This window comes from Pogona vitticeps, chromosome 5 (genome assembly GCF_051106095.1).
Source record: "Pogona vitticeps strain Pit_001003342236 chromosome 5, PviZW2.1, whole genome shotgun sequence".
In the NCBI taxonomy this organism is placed as follows: Eukaryota; Metazoa; Chordata; class Lepidosauria; order Squamata; family Agamidae; genus Pogona; species Pogona vitticeps.
In genome coordinates, this window is record NC_135787.1 from 195,965,758 (window position 1) to 195,985,691 (window position 19,934).

General features: G+C 53.0%; 2 protein-coding genes across 8 annotated transcripts in view; both read left to right on the plus strand.

The window, feature by feature from the left end:
- Window positions 1–19,934, plus strand: part of SHANK3 (SH3 and multiple ankyrin repeat domains 3) — a 374,779-nt gene that overhangs the window by 247,626 nt on the left and 107,219 nt on the right. For all 7 annotated transcript variants that reach the window (XR_013536992.1, XM_078376774.1, XM_078376775.1 and 4 more), the window contains exon 13: window positions 12,426–12,501. Coding sequence is in view for 6 of the 7 variants with exons in the window: in XM_078376774.1 (XP_078232900.1) it covers window positions 12,426–12,501 (76 nt within the window). In the remaining variant the exon portion in view is untranslated. The remainder of the gene's footprint in view (window positions 1–12,425; window positions 12,502–19,934) is intronic.
- Window positions 1–19,934, plus strand: part of LOC144583276 (uncharacterized) — a 266,744-nt gene that overhangs the window by 224,905 nt on the left and 21,905 nt on the right. The window lies entirely within an intron of this gene.

Below are 19,934 nucleotides of genomic sequence, written 5' to 3' on the forward strand. Positions count from 1 at the left end.
ATCCTGGCCTTCCTGGGGGAAGTGGCAAATAAAACCAGCCTGGGAATTCTCTGCCTCAAGGGGAAGTACCATAATGACCATCTACCTGGGAAACTTTAGAAAGGGGAGTTGGGGGTTCCTTTTAGCAGTGGTCCCCAATTTTTTTCCTGACCCACGGACCGGTTGGGGGGGTCCATGCAGGGGTGGGTGGGCACCCCCATGTGCATGTGCAGGTGGGTGGGGGTGCGCTCACGGGTGGGCAGGAGCACCTGTGTGAAAGTGCAGATGGGAGGGGAACCCGTGAGCGCGCATGTGGGCAGGGCACCAGTGCGTGCATGTGGGGGCCCCATGCATGTGGGCCTACGTGAGGGGCTCAGGAGATCTGTCTCTGCAGCCTGGTCCTGCCAAGGCCCGGTACCAGGCTGCGGCCTAGGGGTTGGGAACCCTGGTTTTAGAGAGGCTCTGTGGAGGACACTGGCTGTAGACCCAGAGGCAAGGTCTTTGTGGGTATCGGTTCTTGAGGAAGGTGGATTCCTGAAGTGGGTTGGGAGGGGGAGGAGGAGGAGGACCTGGGACACTGGGGAGGAATGTCTCTGGAGCCTGTGGAGATGGGCTTAGCCGGTAGAGCCCTCCCTGCGAGGTAGCACCCTTGGACTGTGCTCCTGCTGGGCCTGCCACCTGGAAGCCTTCCCAGGGAGATTCTGCTGGAGCCTGCATGGCCTCTGGTGTGCAAAGATGGTGGTCCTCCACTTCGGTGAGCAGGGTCCCCTCTCTCTCTCTGGGGTCTCCTTCTCCATACTGCCAAGGCCACTGGATTGTGCTACCTGCGTGACTGAGCTTGGAAGCAGGCAAATGGTGCCTGCCTTGTGTGCACTCAGCCTCAGGGAAGGCAAACAAGCATGCATCCATTCACTTATTTGTTTGTTTGTTTGTTTGTTTATTTATTTATTTATTTATTTATTTCTTCTTCATGGATTGCTGCCTTGTCGTGGCGAAGGGGCTTGAGTAACTCAGAGAAACTATGGGCTATGCCGTGCAGGGACACCCAAGACGGACAGGACATAGTGGAGAGTTCCGACTAAACGCAATCCACCTGGAGTAGGAAATGGCAAGCCACTCCAGTATCTTTGCCAAGAACGCCCCATGATCAGAAACAAAAGGCTAAAAGATATGACGCTGGAAGATGGGCCCCTCAGGTCGGAAGGCGTCCAACATGCTACTGAGGAAGAGCGGAGGACAAGTACAAGTAGCTCCAGAGCTAATGAAGTGGTTGGGCCAAAGCCGAAAGGACGCTCAGCTGTGGACGTGCCTGGAAGTGAAAGGAAAATCCAATGCTGCAAAGAAAAATACTGCATAGGAACCTGGAATGTAAGATCTATGAACATTGGGAAGCTGGAGGTGGTCAAACAGGAGATGGCAAGAATAAACATCGACATCCTGGGCATCAGTGAACTAAAATGGACAGGAATGGGCGAATTCAGCTCAGATGATTATCATATCTACTATTGTGGACAAGAATCCCGTAGAAGGAATGGAGTAGCCCTCATAGTCAACAAAAGAGTGGGAAAAGCTGTAATGGGATACAATCTCAAAAATGATAGAATGATGTCAATACGAATCCAAGGCAGACCATTCAACATCACAATAATCCAAGTTTATGCACCAACCAGCATTGCTGAGGAGACTGAAATTGAACAATTCTATGAAGATTTACAACACCTTCTAGAACTGACACCAAAGAAAGATGTTCTTCTCATTCTAGGGGACTGGAATGCTAAAGTAGGGAGCCAAGAGATAAAAGGAACAACAGGGAAGTTTGGCCTTGGAGTTCAGAACGAAGCAGGACAAAAGCTAATAGAGTTTTGTCAAGAGAATAAGCTGGTCATCACAAACACTCTTTTCCAACAACACAAGAGGCGACTCTATACATGGAAATCACCAGATGGGCAATATCGAAATCAGATTGATTATATTCTCTGCAGCCAAAGATGGAGAAGCTCTATACAGTCAGCAAAAACAAGACCTGGAGCTGACTGCGGTTCTGATCATCAGCTTCTCATAGCAAAATTCAAGCTTAGACTGAAGAGATTAGGAAAAACCACTGGGCCACTCAGGTATAATCTAAACCAAATCCCTTATGAATACACAGTGGAAGTAAAGAACAGATTTAAGGAACTAGATTTGGTGGACAGAGTGCCTGAAGAACTTTGGATAGAGGCTCGTAACATTGTCCAGGAGGCAGCAACGAAAACCATCCCAAAGAAAAGGAAATGCAAGAAAGCAAAGTGGCTGTCCAACGAGGCCTTAGAAATAGCAGAGAGGAGAAGGGAAGCAAAATGCAAGGGAGATAGGGAAAGTTACAGAAACTTGAATGCAGACTTCCAAAGAATAGCAAGGAGAGACAAGAGGGCCTTCTTAAATGAACAATGCAAAGAAATAGAGGAAGATAACAGAAAAGGAAAGACCAGAGATCTGTTCAGGAAAATTGGACATATTAGAGGAACATTTTGCGCAAAGATGAACATGATAAAAGACAAAAATGGGAGGGACCTAACAGAAGCAGAAGACGTCAAGAAGAGGTGGCAAGAATACACAGAGGAATTATATCAGAAAGATGTGGATATCCCGGACAACCCAGACAATGTAGTTGCTGACCTTGAGCCAGACATCCTGGAGAGCGAAGTCAAGTGGGCCTTAGAAAGCCTGGCTAACAACAAGGCCAGTGGAGGTGATGGCATTCCAGTTGAACTATTTAAAATCTTGAAAGATGATGCTGTGAAGGTGCTACATTCAATATGCCAGCAAGTTTGGAAAACTCAACAGTGGCCAGAGGATTGGAAAAGATCAGTCTACATCCCAATCCCAAAGAAAGGCAGTGCCAAAGAATGCTCCAACTACCGTACAATTGCACTCATTTCGCACGCTAGCAAGGTTATGCTCAAAATCCTACAAGGTAGGCTTCAGCAGTATGTGGACCGAGAACTCCCAGAAGTACAAGCTGGATTCCGAAGAGGCAGAGGCACTCGAGACCAAATTGCTAACTTGCGCTGGATTATGGAGAAAGCCAGAGAGTTCCAGAAAAATATCTACTTCTGCTTCATTGACTATGCGAAAGCCTTTGACTGTGTGGACCACAGCAAACTATGGCAAGTTCTTAAAGAAATGGGAGTGCCTGACCACTTTATCTGTCTCCTGAGAAACCTATATGTGGGACAGGAAGCAACAGTTAGAACTGGTCATGGAACAACTGAGTGGTTCAAAATTGGGAAAGGAGTACGGCAAGGCTGTATATTGTCCCCCAGCTTATTTAACTTATATGCAGAATACATCATGCGGAAGGCTGGACTGGAAGAAACCCAAGCCGGAATTAAGATTGCCGGAAGAAATATCAACAACCTCCGATATGCAGATGATACCACTCTGATGGCAGAAAGTGAGGAGGAATTAAAGAACCTTGTAATGAGAGTGAAAGAGGAGAGTGCAAAAAACGGTCTGAAACTCAACATCAAAAAAACTAGGATCATGGCCACTGGTCCCATCACCTCCTGGGAAATAGAAGGGGAAGATATGGAAGCAGTGTCAAATTTTATCTTCCTGGGCTCCATGGTCACTGCAGATGGAGACAGCAGCCCTGAAATTAAAAGGCGCCTTCTTCTTGGGAGGAAAGCGATGACAAATCTTGACAGCATCTTGAAAAGCAGAGACATCACCTTGCCAACAAAAGTCCGAATAGTCAAAGCTATGGTTTTTCCTGTCGTGATGTATGGAAGCGAGAGCTGGACCATAAAGAAAGCAGACCGCCGAAGAATTGATGCCTTTGAATTGTGGTGCTGGAGGAGGCTCTTGAGAATCCCCTGGACTGCAAGGAGAACAAACCTATCAGTTCTAAAGGAAATCAACCCTGAGTGCTCACTGGAAGGACAGATCCTGAAGCTGAGGCTCCAGTACTTTGGCCATCTAATGAGAAGAAAAGACTCCCTGGAAAAGACCCTGATGTTGGGAAAGTGTGATGGCAAGAGGAGAAGGGGACGACCGAGGATGAGATGGCTGGACAGTGTCTGCGAAGCAACCAACATGAACCTGACACAACTCCGGGAGGCAGTAGAAGACAGGAGGGCCTGGCGTGCTCTGGTCCATGGGGTCACGAAGAGTCGGACACGACTAAACGACTAAACACACACATTTATTTATTTATTTATTTATTTATTTATTTATTTTATTTAACCCATTAGTAAGTGTTGCCCTGAAGAATGGTGTGGTATGAATTTGACACACAGATCCCCATTTCACGGCATGCTCATCTTGTAATTCTCCATTAAGTAGACTGAATGAAAACTTAGCTGTCTGTGAAAAATAAAAGCAAGGGGTGCAGAATGTGTCCTTGGCTTTCGAGGTCCAGCATTATGAATGCAATGTGTTAGGCTGTTTGGATTCTGTCCAGCTAGCGGTGCGGGCACCTCAAATGGGCAGCTCGGCAGCTCTCCATCAATGTCACCCCCTCTTCTGGATCCTTCTGGGCACCTTGCTTTTCGCTCGGGTGCAATTAAAGCTGACCCAGATTGTGACTTTCCCAGGGAGTGATTTTGCTTGGCCTTCCTTCTCTGTGACCCCTGGGCCAAACAGAAGCCACTTCTCCTTGCCTGCCAAGGAGAGGGCAGTTTGCAGCAATCCAGACCTTTCGGGACCCCCTTTCCCACAGCCCTTCCCCTTCTACTGGGCATGCTGCCCAGGCCTGGTACGGGTTCACTACAGAACAACCTCTGGGGGGCCAGACAGGGACCACCCTTGCCCATGTCTCTCTCAGGCGGGGGGGGGGAGGGGCTTTGGCCTCCTCAGTGCTTTGGAGTTCCGCTTCTGGAACTGTCAGGGATGCCAGCCAGTGGTCAGAGCATGTACAGTAGTCCAAAATGTGAGGCCGAGGGGCAGAGTTCTCCACCCCCTTCTCAGGCAAAGCAGGGGCATTTTGCAAGGCGGGCCCAGATGCAGGAGTCGAGCTTTGAGAGGAGGCTGCTGGTCTGCGTGAGGGCTCCATTTGCTTGCAGGCGAAAGGAAGGAAGGGAGATGCTCATGATGAATGGAAGAGAAAGAAAGAAAGAAAGAAAGAAAGAAAGAAAGAAAGAAAGAAAGAAAGAAGGCTGGATTTGAACCCCCCCCACCTTACCCTTCCAAATTGTCTTTCTCTCTTTTTCGTGCTTCAAATCACTGTATAAACTTGAGATTTCTATTGTCTCGATTAAAATCCCGCCACCTCCACCTGGTGCCCCTTTGGACTGGCCGGGGTCCCCCAGTGCCTCCTGCAACACCTGGCACTCTTCTTCCTCCTCTGTCCTCTCCATCCATCCATCCATCACTTCACCACCACCCCATCCGCACCCGTTCCTCCTTGACAGCTCCATTTAGTATCTGCTCAACAGTGGCTATATTTAGAAGAGAAGAAGGAAAGGAGCCTTCTGGCTGCGGACAGACCATAAATCCTGCTCCCATCACCAAACCAAGCAGCGTCTCTTCTCTTATTGGGAAGGGTTGTTCTCAAATGAGGGGACAAGGAGCCAAACCGTGGACTGGAGAGCAGGACCTAAGGATGGGTGGGAAAGACTCAAGGCATTGCTGCCTGCGAAGCCCCCCCCCCCGCCCTTCCGGCACCACAAAATGTTCCTTACACAAAATGTCCCAAATAAATGAACAGGCTGAAAATAAGTCCTGTGCAGGGTCTCTCTGTACATGCTGACCATTCGCTAGAAATCAGACTGAGGCAAAGGACATGCAGGCTGAAGGCATAGCCTTGAGCTCAACCAGCTACCCAGTAGCTTTGCAGGATGGTGCTACAGGCATGCACGTCTGCCCCATGGGGTCCAGGAGCAAGAAGCTGCGTGTACCCCTCCTGGGCCTGATCCTGTCACCTCCTGCCATTTTCCACCGATCTCCGTCCTTGTCTGCCCGGCTCGCTTCCCCTGCTCTTCCTTCCCACCCTCCCTCTGGTTCTGCTGATAAATGTGACACTCGCCTGGCACGGCATTGCTCTGTTCTAGCTGCAGCTGAGCACCAGCGTGACCGTCTGAACAGCCTTTGAGCTCCTCCTGCTGGCTTCCTTTTTTCCTTTCTTCAGGAGAGCGGGGTTGGCAGCCCTTTCTCTACCCTCTGCAGGGCATTGCTTAGCTTCTTGGGCTATGCTTGATGTCCCTCTACACTCCCCAGGGAAAGGGCGTTCTCCCCCTGGGGGATGTATGACGATTCTTCACCTCATGTTTCAGTGGCAGCTTTCCAGATCTCACACTTTTCAGTCCTGGGCATGAACCAGAACACATGGAGACATTCAGTTCCCTACATTTGTGATGTCTGCAGCAGAGTCTCGCTGCCCACCAACCCAGTAAACATGCAAAAAATAAATAAATAAAATTCACATACATACAAAAAACAATAAAATCCACAAACATACAAAAACCAATTGAAAAACCACATATAGAAGCACATGCAATCAAAAAAAGTGAGCAAAAAGTGTTTCTTTTGGGAAAGAGTTCTGCAAAATACTTTCTTAAACATAGAAATCACTTGAAGGCGCTGTGTTGCAAGTCCAAGCGTTTCACAAGGGGCAACCCCCCACCCCCACCCCCCAGCTCCGTTGTGCAGGGGCTTGAGGCTCGTGGGAAATGTCAGTGGGGAAAAAATCTCACAACAAACTTCCATCAGTAGAAAATTGTTATGTAGAGCCTCGATGAGCAAAGTGGGATCAGGTGAATTCACAACAGATACTGCGATATCAGGGGAAAACCCTAGAAAGTAAAGTCACACAAAAGAAGGTCCATTTTGAGAAATAGGAGCTCAGTCTAGGTCACGTTGTGAAAAAAATCTAACTTCATTGCTTTTCTCTGAATTGTACCTGCAGGTCCTTCTTGGCCTGGTTCTGTACTGAGATGGCTTGGGATAAAGCCAAAGTCTCTGCGACTTTCAGTTGGGAGAACAAGCAGCCGCTTTTTACCCTAAGGCAGGCCTGTCCCCACCCCGTGTCCAAATGTCTTTAAACGGGCCCTTTGCTGGCTGATATGGAAAGTGGAGGGGTTGACAGCATGGGCGGGAGAACTCCATGCGTCTCCCTTCCCTTGTGCTCTCTATGGCCTGATGGGACCCTTCCAGCTCCAGGATTCATTCTGTGGTCCTGCTTCTTCCTGTCCTTGTTTCAAATGAGGTGGTGAGGCTTTGTGGGCTTTTGCCCTGTGTCGAAATCTTGGCTCACTCTACCCAGCGTAGTACTTGTTTCTTCCCATCGACTGTTCTCTCTCTCTCTCTCTCTCTCTCTCTCTCTCTCTCTCTCTCTCTCTCTCTCTCTCTCTCTCTCTGTGTGTGTGTGTGTGTGTGTGTGTGTGCTTATTTCTAAAACCAACCATATTTTTAGTGGCTCCCATTTTAAAATCTGCATGTTTTCCTTGCATCCTTCATTTTTCTACAAAACACCTTATGCTCATCACAGATGTGCAGGTTTTCCATGTGAGTTCATTTCTTCTGGTAAGGCATCTTGGGATGTGTGAAAAGGCTGTTCTCCTCCAGATTCTCTGGTTTCCTCACTACTGTTTGGTCAAGGACCGTCTCAGTACCCAGTGAGGTCACATGCTTGCCTGCGAGAGGCTTCCTTCCATTGCTGTGGTAGCCCAGAGGGCGATGCTGCGGCAGGACCAGCAGGAGGAGGAGGAAAGAGCAGGTATCTGGTGAAGGTAGCCAGACCTGTTTTGTGCTAGCCCCCTCCACACTCCTCCACCTCATATGAGAGGAAGCGCTGGGCTCATTTGGGAGCCTTCCCCTGGTCTGGCCTCTCTTGGCTGCTGGGAGGCTGTGGGTCGCGTCAGGTTTTGGAGCAATGAGGCTGAGCGACACCCTAGTTGTCAGATGGGGCTGGACAGCTCATTGAATGTGGGGAAGTATCGCCCTGGCATAGGATAGGGACTGAAGACTGAGAAGCAAGGGGGCTTCTCAATGACCATCTGTTTCTTCTTCATTCCTCCCCTTCCCCCCCCCCCCGGCCCAGAGGCACAGGAGGTCCACGAGGATGTTGAGGGGCATGCTGCTTCCCCAGCAGGAGGCCCGTTCTTGGCTTCTTCCCCTGGCTCTTGTGACTTGCTAGGATGGGTGGAATCCCATGTTTTTTGTTGGTGATGTTTGGAGCTGATTTGTAGGTCTGTTCTGTTGGCGCATTTGCCCAGCCACCACCGGCAGGCAAAAATTTCTCTCTGGAGGACAGCCTTTCACCGAGGCACCAGGAGCCTGGGGTGGGCGGTAGTTGTCCTAGAGAAGGCATGGGTTCAGTGCCTCATGGGGATGCTCTGGGGCTGATGACCCAAAGGGCCAGGGTTGGACCAGATGGTTTTCCTGCAGGGCGGACGCTCTGCCCCGATCTCAGGTTGTTCTGCTTGGCCACCAGTTTTCACAATCTCCCAGCCAGCATCTTGGAGTCATCGTCCTGAGAGCAACTTTTCCTGAGCTCTGGCTTTGCCCCATCCCCACCCAGCCTCTTCCTGAAGTTGACCGATGAGGAGAAACCTCCCTCTGTGATGTGCTTCTAAAATAACTGTCTGTATGTCCTCATCGGCGAATTTTAACACATGCATTGATTTTCCTCTCAATTTTGGCTCAGTGCCTTTATCTGTTTCTTAAAAAGTCAGGGTCTGGTTTTATTTTGCTTTTAATTTGGTTATTGAAATTAATGCTGCTGGATGATGTTACCAACAGTGGGAGATTTCCCACGAGTCTGAGCCTCTTAGCACAGTGTTTAAGCTGCGGTAGAGTAGCCAACACTCTGCTGAAGACCTGAGTTTAGTCCTGGTGGATTCAGATAGTCTGTTCAAGATTGACTCGGACCTCCATCCTTCCTGGGGCAGTAAATGGAGCACCAGCTCGCTGGATGTGTGTGTAACGTGCCTGATTGTGTTGCAAACTGCCCAGAGAGGGCTTTAAGCACTATGAGGAGATAGATAAGCAGCACGCTTTGCTCTGCTTTTGATCTTATGCAAGTCCGACCATCGGACAGAAGCAGGAAGGCTCTCAGAAGCAAAAACCAACTCCCTGATGGTGACATCATCACTCTGATACAAGCATAATTTACAGAACAGTAAATGTCCCACCAATACACCTTTCCTTCAGTATAAGAAGGGGGACATCTCTCTCTTCCTGTGTGGGTATTTGTCTGTGCAGATGTGCATGGACACACATGTGTTGGCCAGCCTGCCTGTCTGTGGGCATACTCTTGTGTAGCATCATAAAGGCTGTGTATGGAAAAATGGGTTCACAGCAGACATTTGAAATGCGAGTGAGGGTAGAAAGCGGGGTGGTTGTTTTCCAACTGTGTTTGCCCTGGTGCCTGTGATACCTCTTGCCATGAAAATTAAAACACACACAAGCCTGTGTTGTGGCTCTCGGTGTCAGCGCTGTTAGGCAGTCAGATGCACCCCATAGTCCAGACGTACGCAGCCCTCTTGCAGCCCCGTCTTGCAGCTTTTCGCCAAAACCATTCTGCAGAAGAATCTCTCCCTGGTCAAATGGAAAGCCACCCCTTGCCGATGCCTTTTGTCCCCGATTCCTTGACTCCCAGGGCCGGTCTCCTCCGGGGCTGCCGCAGGGAGGCCTGGCCAACCGACGGCCAAGCACCGAAGCAAGAGGACTCTCCCGGAAGCCTCGAGCCCGGCCGTCTCTCTGCTCCCTGCCAGGAAGTCCTTCTTGGGAGTAGGTAAACAGCCTCCTCTTTGGGTAATGGACCTCTGGGCCCAAAAGAGGCAGAGCAGCATGCTCAAGGCACCCTTCACAGCACATGCGATGGCAGCACGCACCAGAGCACCCTGTCCCACACATCCTTCCCTTCCCGCTGTCTCGCGTGTTCAGTTGCTCGTTTACTGCCTGGGGATAGGAAACAGACACGGCGGCGGGATAGGCGCTCACGGCCAGCACCCTAACCCTAGTGCTGTTCCCCATGCATTGGAGGTCCCTGAGGGGCCTGCCCCCTTCCTTACACCCGTCTCTGCCCTTCCTGCCCCCCACCCCCATCTCCCCATAGCCCTCTTGTGCAATGCTTGGTCTCCTTCTGCCTTTGTTCATGAGCGCACAGGGAACAGACCGCCTGGGTTTCAACAAGGGAGGCTGGAGTGGCCACTTCGCTCCTGCCTGTGAACGCATCCTGGAGAGAGGGAGGAGGAGAAAGGCGGTGGGGGGCTGCCTGGCCGCCGGCATGGCCTCCTGGTTCCAGGAAGGGAGTTGCGCTCTCAGGAGCAGAAATGTTTCAGCCGCCCCGCCATGTGTTTCTGCAAAATGAATGAATAAATAAAAAGCCACGGAAGCAACTGGTTCTGCTTGATCCAAGTTTCCTTCCACTGCAATTAAACAGTCTGCCCTCCTGCTAGTTACTCTGCGGTTCTCAGGAGCCAGTGGGAGAGTAGATTTAATCCTTGTTTGATTGCTGCGCAAGTAAACCGGCTCTCCAGGAGCAGGGAGGTGCAAATACCCGCCGTGCGAACTAGACCTGATGGTGTCCTGCTTTGTTGACGGCTGGGCCTGGGGAAAAAAACACGCTTCATGGAAGGATCAGACCTCAGTAGCCAGCACTGGCCTGCCGTTGCAGGTGGTTTTCCTGAGCCAGCTGAAGGCTGACCTGGCTACCCTCCCAGACCAGGCTGCTGTTGGCCTTCTTTAATAGAACATCTGTGCTCCAAAGTGCTTCTGATGATCAGAGATGTGGAGATGAAAGCTTGGAGGGTCAGTGGGTTAAACGCTTTCTAAGCTGAGCTGCAGCTGTTTCTCCCATGCCGGGGGGGGGGGGAATAGGCATGCCCCACCTGCCAGTCCTCAGGAGCGATAGCATCTGGACCAGGCCGCTTCCTCCTCCACACCCTTCTTTGACCCCCTTCTTGAATGGTGTGCGCATTGACGAGCTAACCTGCAGGATGGTTCTTCAGATCTTCCTCCCTGGCCCTGTGGCCACACCGCCTCTGCTGTATTCCAGCTGCCAGTCTGTGCCTCCAGGAGGAGAGCTCAGATTTCACCCAGATGCTCCTGTGCTTCCCTGTGATCCACGTGCCAAGCAGTGGATGGAGCCCTGTGGGGCCTCTCTGGCCAGGCCGCCTGGCATGAATTGAGTAGCCACGCAGGTCGGGAGCTCTTGCTTGAATGGGAAGTGGCTGCTTCCCGCGTTGCAGGCTGGTTTAGTGTGACTTGACTGGTCCTGGCAAAATAAGAGCAAAGAGGAGCCCCCTTCCTGCCATTCCTTGGTCAGAGGCCTCCTTCCAAGAGTTCTCAGGCAGCTTCTCCTCCGCTCCCACGAGCAGCAAGAGGGGGGCTGTGAGGGGGGGGGAGCCTCTCCCAAGGCAGCTGCAAGCTGCCCAGAACCCCTCCTCCTCCTCCTCCTCTGTGCCCTCAACCTGGATCAACCCCTTCCTGCCTTTTCGTGACAGCCAGAGCAGCCCTTTGGCTTGAGATGCTGGACAGCCAGGGAGGAAGATCTCAGAGGCTGTTCTCACCTGTCCTTGATCCATCGCAGCTCCAGAACCATCAAGAGATGAAAAGTCAAGGCCCTTGGAGAAGGCGGAGGAGCAAAAGGCAGCGGGGAGGGGGGAGCCTCGTCCTGCTCGCCTGTCCCCTTCCTTTGAAAGCCTCCGGGTACATTCAAGCAGGGGGCGAGGCCTCTGCTGGGGCTTCCCTTCCCTTCGCCGTTTGTCAGCCAAAGCATTTGGGGGTTCTGGTGCCTTCCTGAGCAGCAGTGCTTCACACAAGGCTCTTGGGCTTGGTGGCTGCATGTGCACATGACACACACACGCACACACACCCTGCACGCCCCCTACTGCCCTTGTGGTCATCCACGGAAACAGACGGGTGGGCTCTCGTCTGGTGGCAGCGCCACCTGCAGGGGATCGGAGCAGTTGCCCTCTAGCCTGCCCTAGAGCCACCGGTGGTCCGCTTTGTGCTGGCCTCCTTCCCTTTGGACCCTCATCCCCACCCCACCCCGTTGCTCCCCTGGCACCAGTGTGCTAGCGGTCGTGGGGCGACTCTCAGGGCCCGTCTTCTGCAAGGCAATGGAAGTGTGGGTACTCTCTGGGGGGTTTGGTGCGGTGCGGGGTGAGCAGAATTGGCCACAGAGCTACTTCACAGTCCTTCACTGCACCAGTGCTCCCCTCCCCTCCCCTCCAGGAGCTCTGGAGCCACGTGGTCTTGCACGCCCAAGGCGTAGGGTGTTGGGCACATGATGGAAGAGACAGACACGTGTGCCCTTTGCCCCAAGTGGTTGTATGATCAAGGGAGGGGCCCCAGCAAAGGGGTCCTGTTAGGGAAACGATGGGACTCGTAGAAGGGGAGGAGTGTCGCTGGGGTGGGCAGGGATGCCTAGGAATCTGTGCACAGAGAAGAGGGGTTGGCAGTGGGCCCCATCTTACTCCCCACCCCCAGGTATCTGAGAAATGTCTGCTCTTTCGTTCCAGAAACCAGAGAAGACCGGACCAAGAGGCTCTTCCGACACTATACGGTGGGCTCCTACGACACCTTCACCTCTCACAGGTGAGCTCTGAGGCAGGCGCCTCCTGGACTCTGCACGCAGGCTTCTTTCTGGAATCCACCTGAGGGAAAGGTGCCCCTCATCAAATGGGGCCAGGCTTTGATCAAGGCTTGCATGCCTGGGGGTTGGAACTGGGGTCATGACGCTGCGTGCTGCAGACAGCAAAAGCGATGAAGAGCGGGTGGGGTGGGGCAGAGTTTGGAGAGGGCTGTGCCGTGGCTAGGGGAAGGGGTGCTTTTTATGTTCCAGAAAGAAAGTGCGGCATGAGACTCATCGTGGCATCTCCATCATGCCAAAATTCTCTGAAAAGTGGTTGACATAAGCTGGGAAAGGCACGGCTCAAAAATGCAGAAGCCTTGAACACGTGTCAGCGGAAAGGGTGTTCTCATGGGGAAGGAAAGGCGAGGAGGGGGCTGGAGGGATGGGCGGGCGTGGAAGGTCAGCTGGGCTCATGGGATGCCATCTGGAAGGTACCCGGGCGGGGGGGGCTGGACGCCTCGGAGAGCTTGTAGCCAGCTGTTGGCGTCACACACAGGTGTCCGTTGCCTGTAGCCACAGTGCACAAGCGTGTCTTCCTGGAGGAAGGGGCAGACGGGCCCCGATGGGCAGACAGGTTGGGGCAGATGCTGTGCCTCTTTCGATCATAAATTTGGATGTGGGGGAGAGGAGGGGGAGAAGGACCACCGCTTCGCAAAGAGTCCTCATGGGTCATTAACATCCTGCCACAAACATATTTCTTGAACCTGTGGCAGAACCACACTGGGGTGGAATGGAGAGAAAGCCTATTTCTCCCTCCTCTTTTTCTCTCCCAGGGAAGATCGAAGTGCTCTTGCAGGGGCTGGGCGTGTGCGTCTGGAGGCTGTGGGATGGCCGGGAGCGGGGGCTGTGGGGGGGCTGCCCTCACAGCGGGGGGTGGGGGGGAGGAGAACGGCCTGTTGGAACTGGGGGTGAGCAGAGGCACCTGGCCTGAGTTGCATCCCTCTAACTCAGCCCCTCAGGTGAAGCTGAGGGTGCCACGAAGCAGGTGGGAGTTGTGGGGCGGATCCTGTTCCCCCTATCAGCTCTCACTCAGTAGAGACAGCCCGACTCGGAAGCTCAGCCCCAGAGGGGCAAGGCTTGAGGGGAGGCTTGGAGGGGCTCCAGAGCATCGGCCACTTCTGAACAGCCCTCGGGGGAGGGGGGGTCGACAGGAGAACAGCTGCTCCCATGCCAAAGTGAAGCCCAGGGCGATCCTGCCTTCACGGTGTCTCCTGTTTCTGCTCTCCAGAGGTGTCTCAGAAGGTCTCCCCGAGACCCTGCTTTGGTCACATGCGCAGGGCAAAGGGTCACTGTCCCTTAGATCCTGATAAAGGTGGGATGGACTGGGGGCTGCACGCTGACTTCATATGCCCATCCGGGCATTCCAGGGTGGGATTTTGAGGAGGACACAGCAGGGCTATCCTTCCTGTCTGCTAAAGAACCTGAGACCAGCCCTCCTGGCTCAGACCGACTGCCCATCTCTATCCGGCCCCTCTGAGGAAGCCCTGCCTCCCGGAGGGCCCCACGTCCTGCAACACTGAGGTGTTCTGCTTCTGGTCCCAGAGCATCAATGGGTAGTGTGGGTGGCACCAGCCACCTAAGCCCATCTGTTCCTCCCAGTCTGCAGAGGTGGTGATTTGAGGTGTGTGTGTGTCTGCCCAGGACGTCCTTCGTCCATCTAAGAAAGGAAGTGGGAAATCCAGCTAGAATGGCCCAGCCATTCTGCCCCACCAGCCCTTGCGGCCATAAGCTGCCCCGGTACATAGTAGCCACTGTGGTGGTTGCTAGCCATTGGTAGCCCCTTCCCTTTATCTGGCCCCCTTCAGCGTCAGTTGAGGGACCCCACTGAACTCTGACCTTCCAGAGAGCACAAGAAAACTTGCACCCACCGGGGATCCTTCCCCATGGAAGTGGCCTGACCTCTCAAGTTGCTCAAGGCTCAGCCATGTGGTTCCATGGGCCCATCAAGGCACGCTCTCATCCCGCAGCTCAGTTTTTCTCCACCCTGAGTCGCAGCTGCCATCCAGCATTTGATGCAGGAGTCTTTTTGCACTCACCGCAGGCTGGCCTGGGGCCTTTGGGCCTGCTAGGTGGGCTCTAGCCACTGAGCGCTGCTCTCCGTTGGTTAAGTGGCGTGGCCTCGGCAGCTTCAGCTCCATGAAATTCCATGCACAGAGAGAGAGAGAGAGAGAGAGAGAGAGAGAGAGATGTACAAAAGGCTCTGGTGGGCAAAGGGTGGAAGGGAGTGATCTGAGGGCAGCCCCAGAAAAGAAGGAACCTGGGAGAACTGCAATGATGATGATTTAGAAGTTGTTTTGATTCAGTCAGGGGATTAGCTTTCCGGGAGGAGAGATTAAAAGAGCGCCTGCTCTCAGGCCATCTGGATGGTGTCGTCCTGGGGGGCGAGCGAGTGGGCCCCTGGGTCCTTGCCGCCAATGAGCAGGCCGTCTGCTGGCTTGCACCTTTACAGAGGTGGTCATGGGGGTGGGCAAATTGGCCCCGTCGGAGGGAGGGCCCCACTCCTCCTCTCATGCCACAGAACGCAACGCGTTCGGTTTGGTTTACCTTCCCTGTACCCACAGGCCCAGTGGTTCTGGAAGGTTCCGTTGCATGTGGCAGAGTCATCTCAGCCGGCCGTGGGCATCCTCAGAGGAGGCTCAGGATAGGAATGCAAGGCTTGACGGTTTTACTGAAGATGATGAACCCATGAGCTCTAGTCATGGCTGAAGCAATCTGCAACATGTGGGTCGGGGTAGGGGGTGGGGAGGAAATGCCCTGGGAACACCGTAGTCACCTGCTGTTCTCAATTGTGTAGTTTTTAAGACACCCTGAACAGGAAAAGGCCACTTGTCTCCAAAAATATCCCTGAAATGGCATTTTAAAATAAGGTTTTGGGGAAATGTTACTTGTTATTCTAAAGCACATAGTAGCACATTATTAGGAGTATTGAAATGCAAAAAAAGAGGAGCCTTACTATTCCCACATTACCACGAAAGACAATTCAGTGCCATTAATAGGACAGGTCTTAAGGGCTGGTGGTCCTGGAAGATTCAGGTTGGATCTTCCCCTAAGCGTGTGTGGGGTGGCGGGAGGAGTTTTCCACCACCTAAAAGTAAGGCTTGTTTCAAGTCAATAAGGCCCATTCAGTGGCTGGGCTCAAGGCTGCGGTTGGGCAGAGGGCGTCTACTGTTTGCCAGCCAGGGTTCTCATGAAAAACAGGGTGAAAGGACAATCCTGAATGGGTAGGTTGGCTTTAGCTGGCATTTTTTTTCCAGCCCTTTATTGTTCTCAGAAATGCATTTTGCTTTCTGGTCTGTGCTGTGACTTAAGGGACGAATAGACACTCTTGCAGAAAGATGCTCTGATCATCACTGGGGGAGGCACACAAATGTGTTTGTTTTGGCTTCTTGGTTCTTGTTGGATTGTCTGATTTATTTGTTTTTAGCTTGGCTGCCAGCGTGCCTGTCATAGGCATGGATTTCATAGGGTTGCTACGTTTTACGGATTTTTTCTACCCTGGAGAAAGCAGGCCAAACTTCACTGGCATACGGGCATTGCCAGTCGGTTCCAGCCGTGAAGACCTTGGGCACAAAACTACTGTACCAGTGGAAATACGGTTTCAGCTTTCATCCCAAAATTAAACAGAATTAACCAAATAAAAATGGTTGACCTCCTGGAGAAAGAAGTGATACTCATCATCTCTGAATTTTAATCCGATCAGGACGACGTTTGCAACCCGCATTACACCATAGTGGTGAGCCAGGAGTTCAAAAAAGCAGAGACCCCAGTCGTGACCTGGGGAGGGCCCTTCGCTCCCGGGCCAAAAAAGGGGCACCCTAGAGACCCTTTCGAGTGGGCCGAAGCAGGGACCTGCCGGTCCAGGTCGGTTTCTCTGGGCAGGAGGAGGCAGGGCCCTGGGCAGTCCCCTGGGGGTCAAGCAGGCTGAGCTGGGGAGAAACCTCCCCACCCGGAGCGGAGGCCTTCGGAAGGGCCGGTGCTGGGGCTGGCCCTACCCGCGCTGGGAAGGAGCAGTTGATGGGCTGGGCAATGACCTCTAAGTAATGCCCCCCCCCCCCGCTTTTGTTGTAGTAGGAGTAGAAGGGGAATGGAGTTACATTAGTTGATATAACAAATAGCAGCCATGTTCCTTTACTGGGCAACATTTTCCGTTTACTTTCAAAATTTATCTTTAAAGGGCATTTACATTATTTTAGATGCATTTTTGGCTGGAATTGTGCATGATCTTTATCATTCTCTTATCAGCCTGTGTTTTATTTTTTCCTTCCCAAAAAGCGGTGGAAAACAATAACAGGCTGTGCAGAAAGTAATGCAGCAAGTTACTTGTCGCAGCGCCTTAAGGAATCATTTCAGAGGTGAATTAATTTTTGGAAAGCAACTCCCTGGGGGGGGGGCTCCTGGTAGGAGTTGGCTGAGATGCCTTCGAGGGACCTTGTTAGGTGACCAGATAGATGGGGCCGTTATTGGGTGCTCGTCTTCTGAGTCTGGAGAAGGTGGAGGGGCCGGATCCTTGGAGGGGCCGCAAGGGCAGGTGGAAGCTCCTCCCTCGACCCGGGCAGCCAGGATCCCTCCCCAGGTGAGGCTCCCTCGGGGGGACCTGATGGAGGCCGCAGGCCTGACGAGAGCGTTCTCTTGAACCCTGCCATTCGCAGGCACAGCTGGGGCCTTGGTTCGTCCCTTTCCGTCTGTAGCTTCGATGGTAAATTGACACACTTGGGCGGCTTGTTCAGGGCTTCCACACATCGGAGGGCTGCCACCGCCTGTGTGGGAGCCGGGTTGGGGGGAAGCAGTGCAAAGCAGAATTTGTTTGGGCTGCTTTGCTTTTGCCCGAAAGCTGCCTTGAAGGCCCTGTTGTGCTGGAGAAGCAGCAGGGTGTTAGAGTCGAGAACAACGGGAGGCCGTCAAAGAAGCAGCTCGACCCGAGCAGGGCCACGCCGGGTGCCAAGGCAGAGGTGGGGCAGGTTGACTTTTCCATCTACAACTCTCCAGACCAAACAGGACCCAACCCACCCGGGGGTGGGGGGGGCGGGGAAGGTGACTAGTGGCTCCCGAGCATGGCGGTGCCAGCCAAGGGATTCTGGGAGTTGGAGTAGAAGAGGCTACAGGTCCCAAGAGGCACCTGCCCTGCCTTGCCTCGGGCCAGCTGTTCCACTTCTGGAGAGGTTGAGCTGACTCCGCGCTCCTGCCCCACTCCCTCCCCTCCAGGCTCCCTGCCTTTCCTGGGTTATTCCTATTTCAAATGTGTTCATTTACATCCTAGGAGGTGGTTTGAGAGGGAAGCAGTCCAAAAGACCATTGGCATGTTTGATGTGCTCCCTTGAATCCCCAGGGGGAGCCCCTTGTGCTGCCAAATCATGCGCCAGCCTTCAGCACCATCTTTGTTTTCAAATATAGGCCTCTGAGATGTTCATAGAAAACAAGGAGCAGCTGGAGCCCCTTGTGCTTCAAAGTGGGAAAGAGAAAGGAACTGGAGGCTGGTACTGGGAGAGCCTGGTGGGGGGAGGGGAGCAGAAAGGGGGGTTCATGGTGGGGAGCAAGGCAGGGACCTCGTCTTCGATGCCAACGGGGAGAGGAGGAGAGTCCCCTGGGGGCTGCTGGCAGATCTCCAGGGGATCTGCAGTGTGTCAGGGTGGATCCCCCAAGCGGGGCCGGGTTCATTCCTGGAGGTTTTGCAGCCGGAGGCTGACAGCTAGAGGATGGAGCCCCTCCCACTCCGACCGGACTCTGTGACCAAATGTGAGACTGGGATTCTGTGTCTTGTTTTGCCCCAGATTAGGGGGCGGGGTGGGGGTGGGGAAGCAGGGGAGGCAGATGCTGCTTTTGTTGCTGGGCATGCTACGCCCATGTTTGTGTACTCATTTGTGTGTGTGTGTGTGTGTGTGTGTGTGTGTGTGATGTGTGATGTGTGTGTGTGTGTGCATGCTTCTGGTGTGATATTCTCCAAGCATTACTGCTTTTTCTTCCCCTTCCATGCTTTGTGGAGGGGAGTGTAGGATTTGGGATTCCGGGCTCAGACCATCCCGTGGCCTTCTCCTCTGTGCTGGTTCGGCTCTTTGTCTGGTAGCATTGGGTGGCCCAATGTGTAAGAGGGGCCAGAAGAGAAAACCCCAGTGACGCCAAGGAGTTGTTTCGCATTTTCCAGCTCCAGACCCCACCTTGGCTTTTTATTCGGATTCTTGGGGAAGTTGCTCTTGGTATCACCTCACCCATAGGTTCCACGCAGGTTATTGGGCCATGCCTGGCCCCAGTCCCCATGACAGCCAGCTTTGGGGGGCAGTGGCAACACTCTCCTAATCTTCCAGAGGTGACCCAATAGGCCCAGGAGACTTTGCACCTCCTCAAGTGGATCTGGCCCTTAGGCATGCTGACCCTCACGGTGCCAAGACCAGCTATTCTGATTCAAATGGATGTGTAGACGTGTTACTCTGGGGCACTACAAATCCCATGTTGAGGTTGGGGATTCTGGGAGATATAGTACAAAATGTAACTCTGCAAACTCTGGTTTAGAAGTGGTTCAAGTGAGTAGATTTGGGAGGGATCCCAAAGACCATCTAGTCCAGCCTTCTGGTCTGGCAGGAAACGCATAGCGAAAGCCTTCCTGAGAGATGCCTCTCCCTCCTCTGTTTGGAGACCAGTTCAGTGAAGGACAGGCCATGCCCTCCCAGGGAGGCGATTCCACCGTCCCACAGGCCTCAGCTCCAGGAGCTCATCCCTGACCCGAAAAGGTGACCGTTTGTGTGCGACATAAGCCAGAAATAGTCTTGGCCATCAAGACCAGGTGAAGCCAGGGTGATTCCTGAGCTGTGCTATTCCTCAGCTCCTCGACTTCAGGTGTCCTGGCCCCTCATTCTGCCAAGGGGGTCACTTTGGTTTAATGCCCCTCATCCCGCTGAAAATAGCTAGAAGGGATCCCCCCAAACCCTGGAGGCCTCCCCAGAGAAAGCCCCATCTGCCTTGCCCAGAGCCGGGCAGCTGCCAGGGAGCTTCTCCGACAGAGGCTGGGGAAATCCCTCAGGGCAGCGGGTGGAAGAGTCGGTCTGTTCCCCATCTGTTCCCCACTGTTGTAAGCCACCTAGAGTGGTCCTAGTATGTGATTCAGATAGGCGGGATATAAATTAATTAAATAAATAAATAAATAATAAATATCTGCCCAGTCGCCACCAGGAACCACGGTGTGAAGGACACAATCCAAGAGATGCCATGGAGGACAGAAAACAAGCCCCCACCTTCTGGCCCCTCTTCACTGCCATATAATGAGCAGGACAATGTGCGCTTCCTTGCATTTGGGGGGCTGGCATTGACTTTGGTTCTTCCACTGGCCACCAGCGTTGCTCCTTTGTGGTTAGTCTTCTGTTAAACTGGGGGCCTGAGAGGGCCTGCAGCTCCGAAGAAGGTCCCT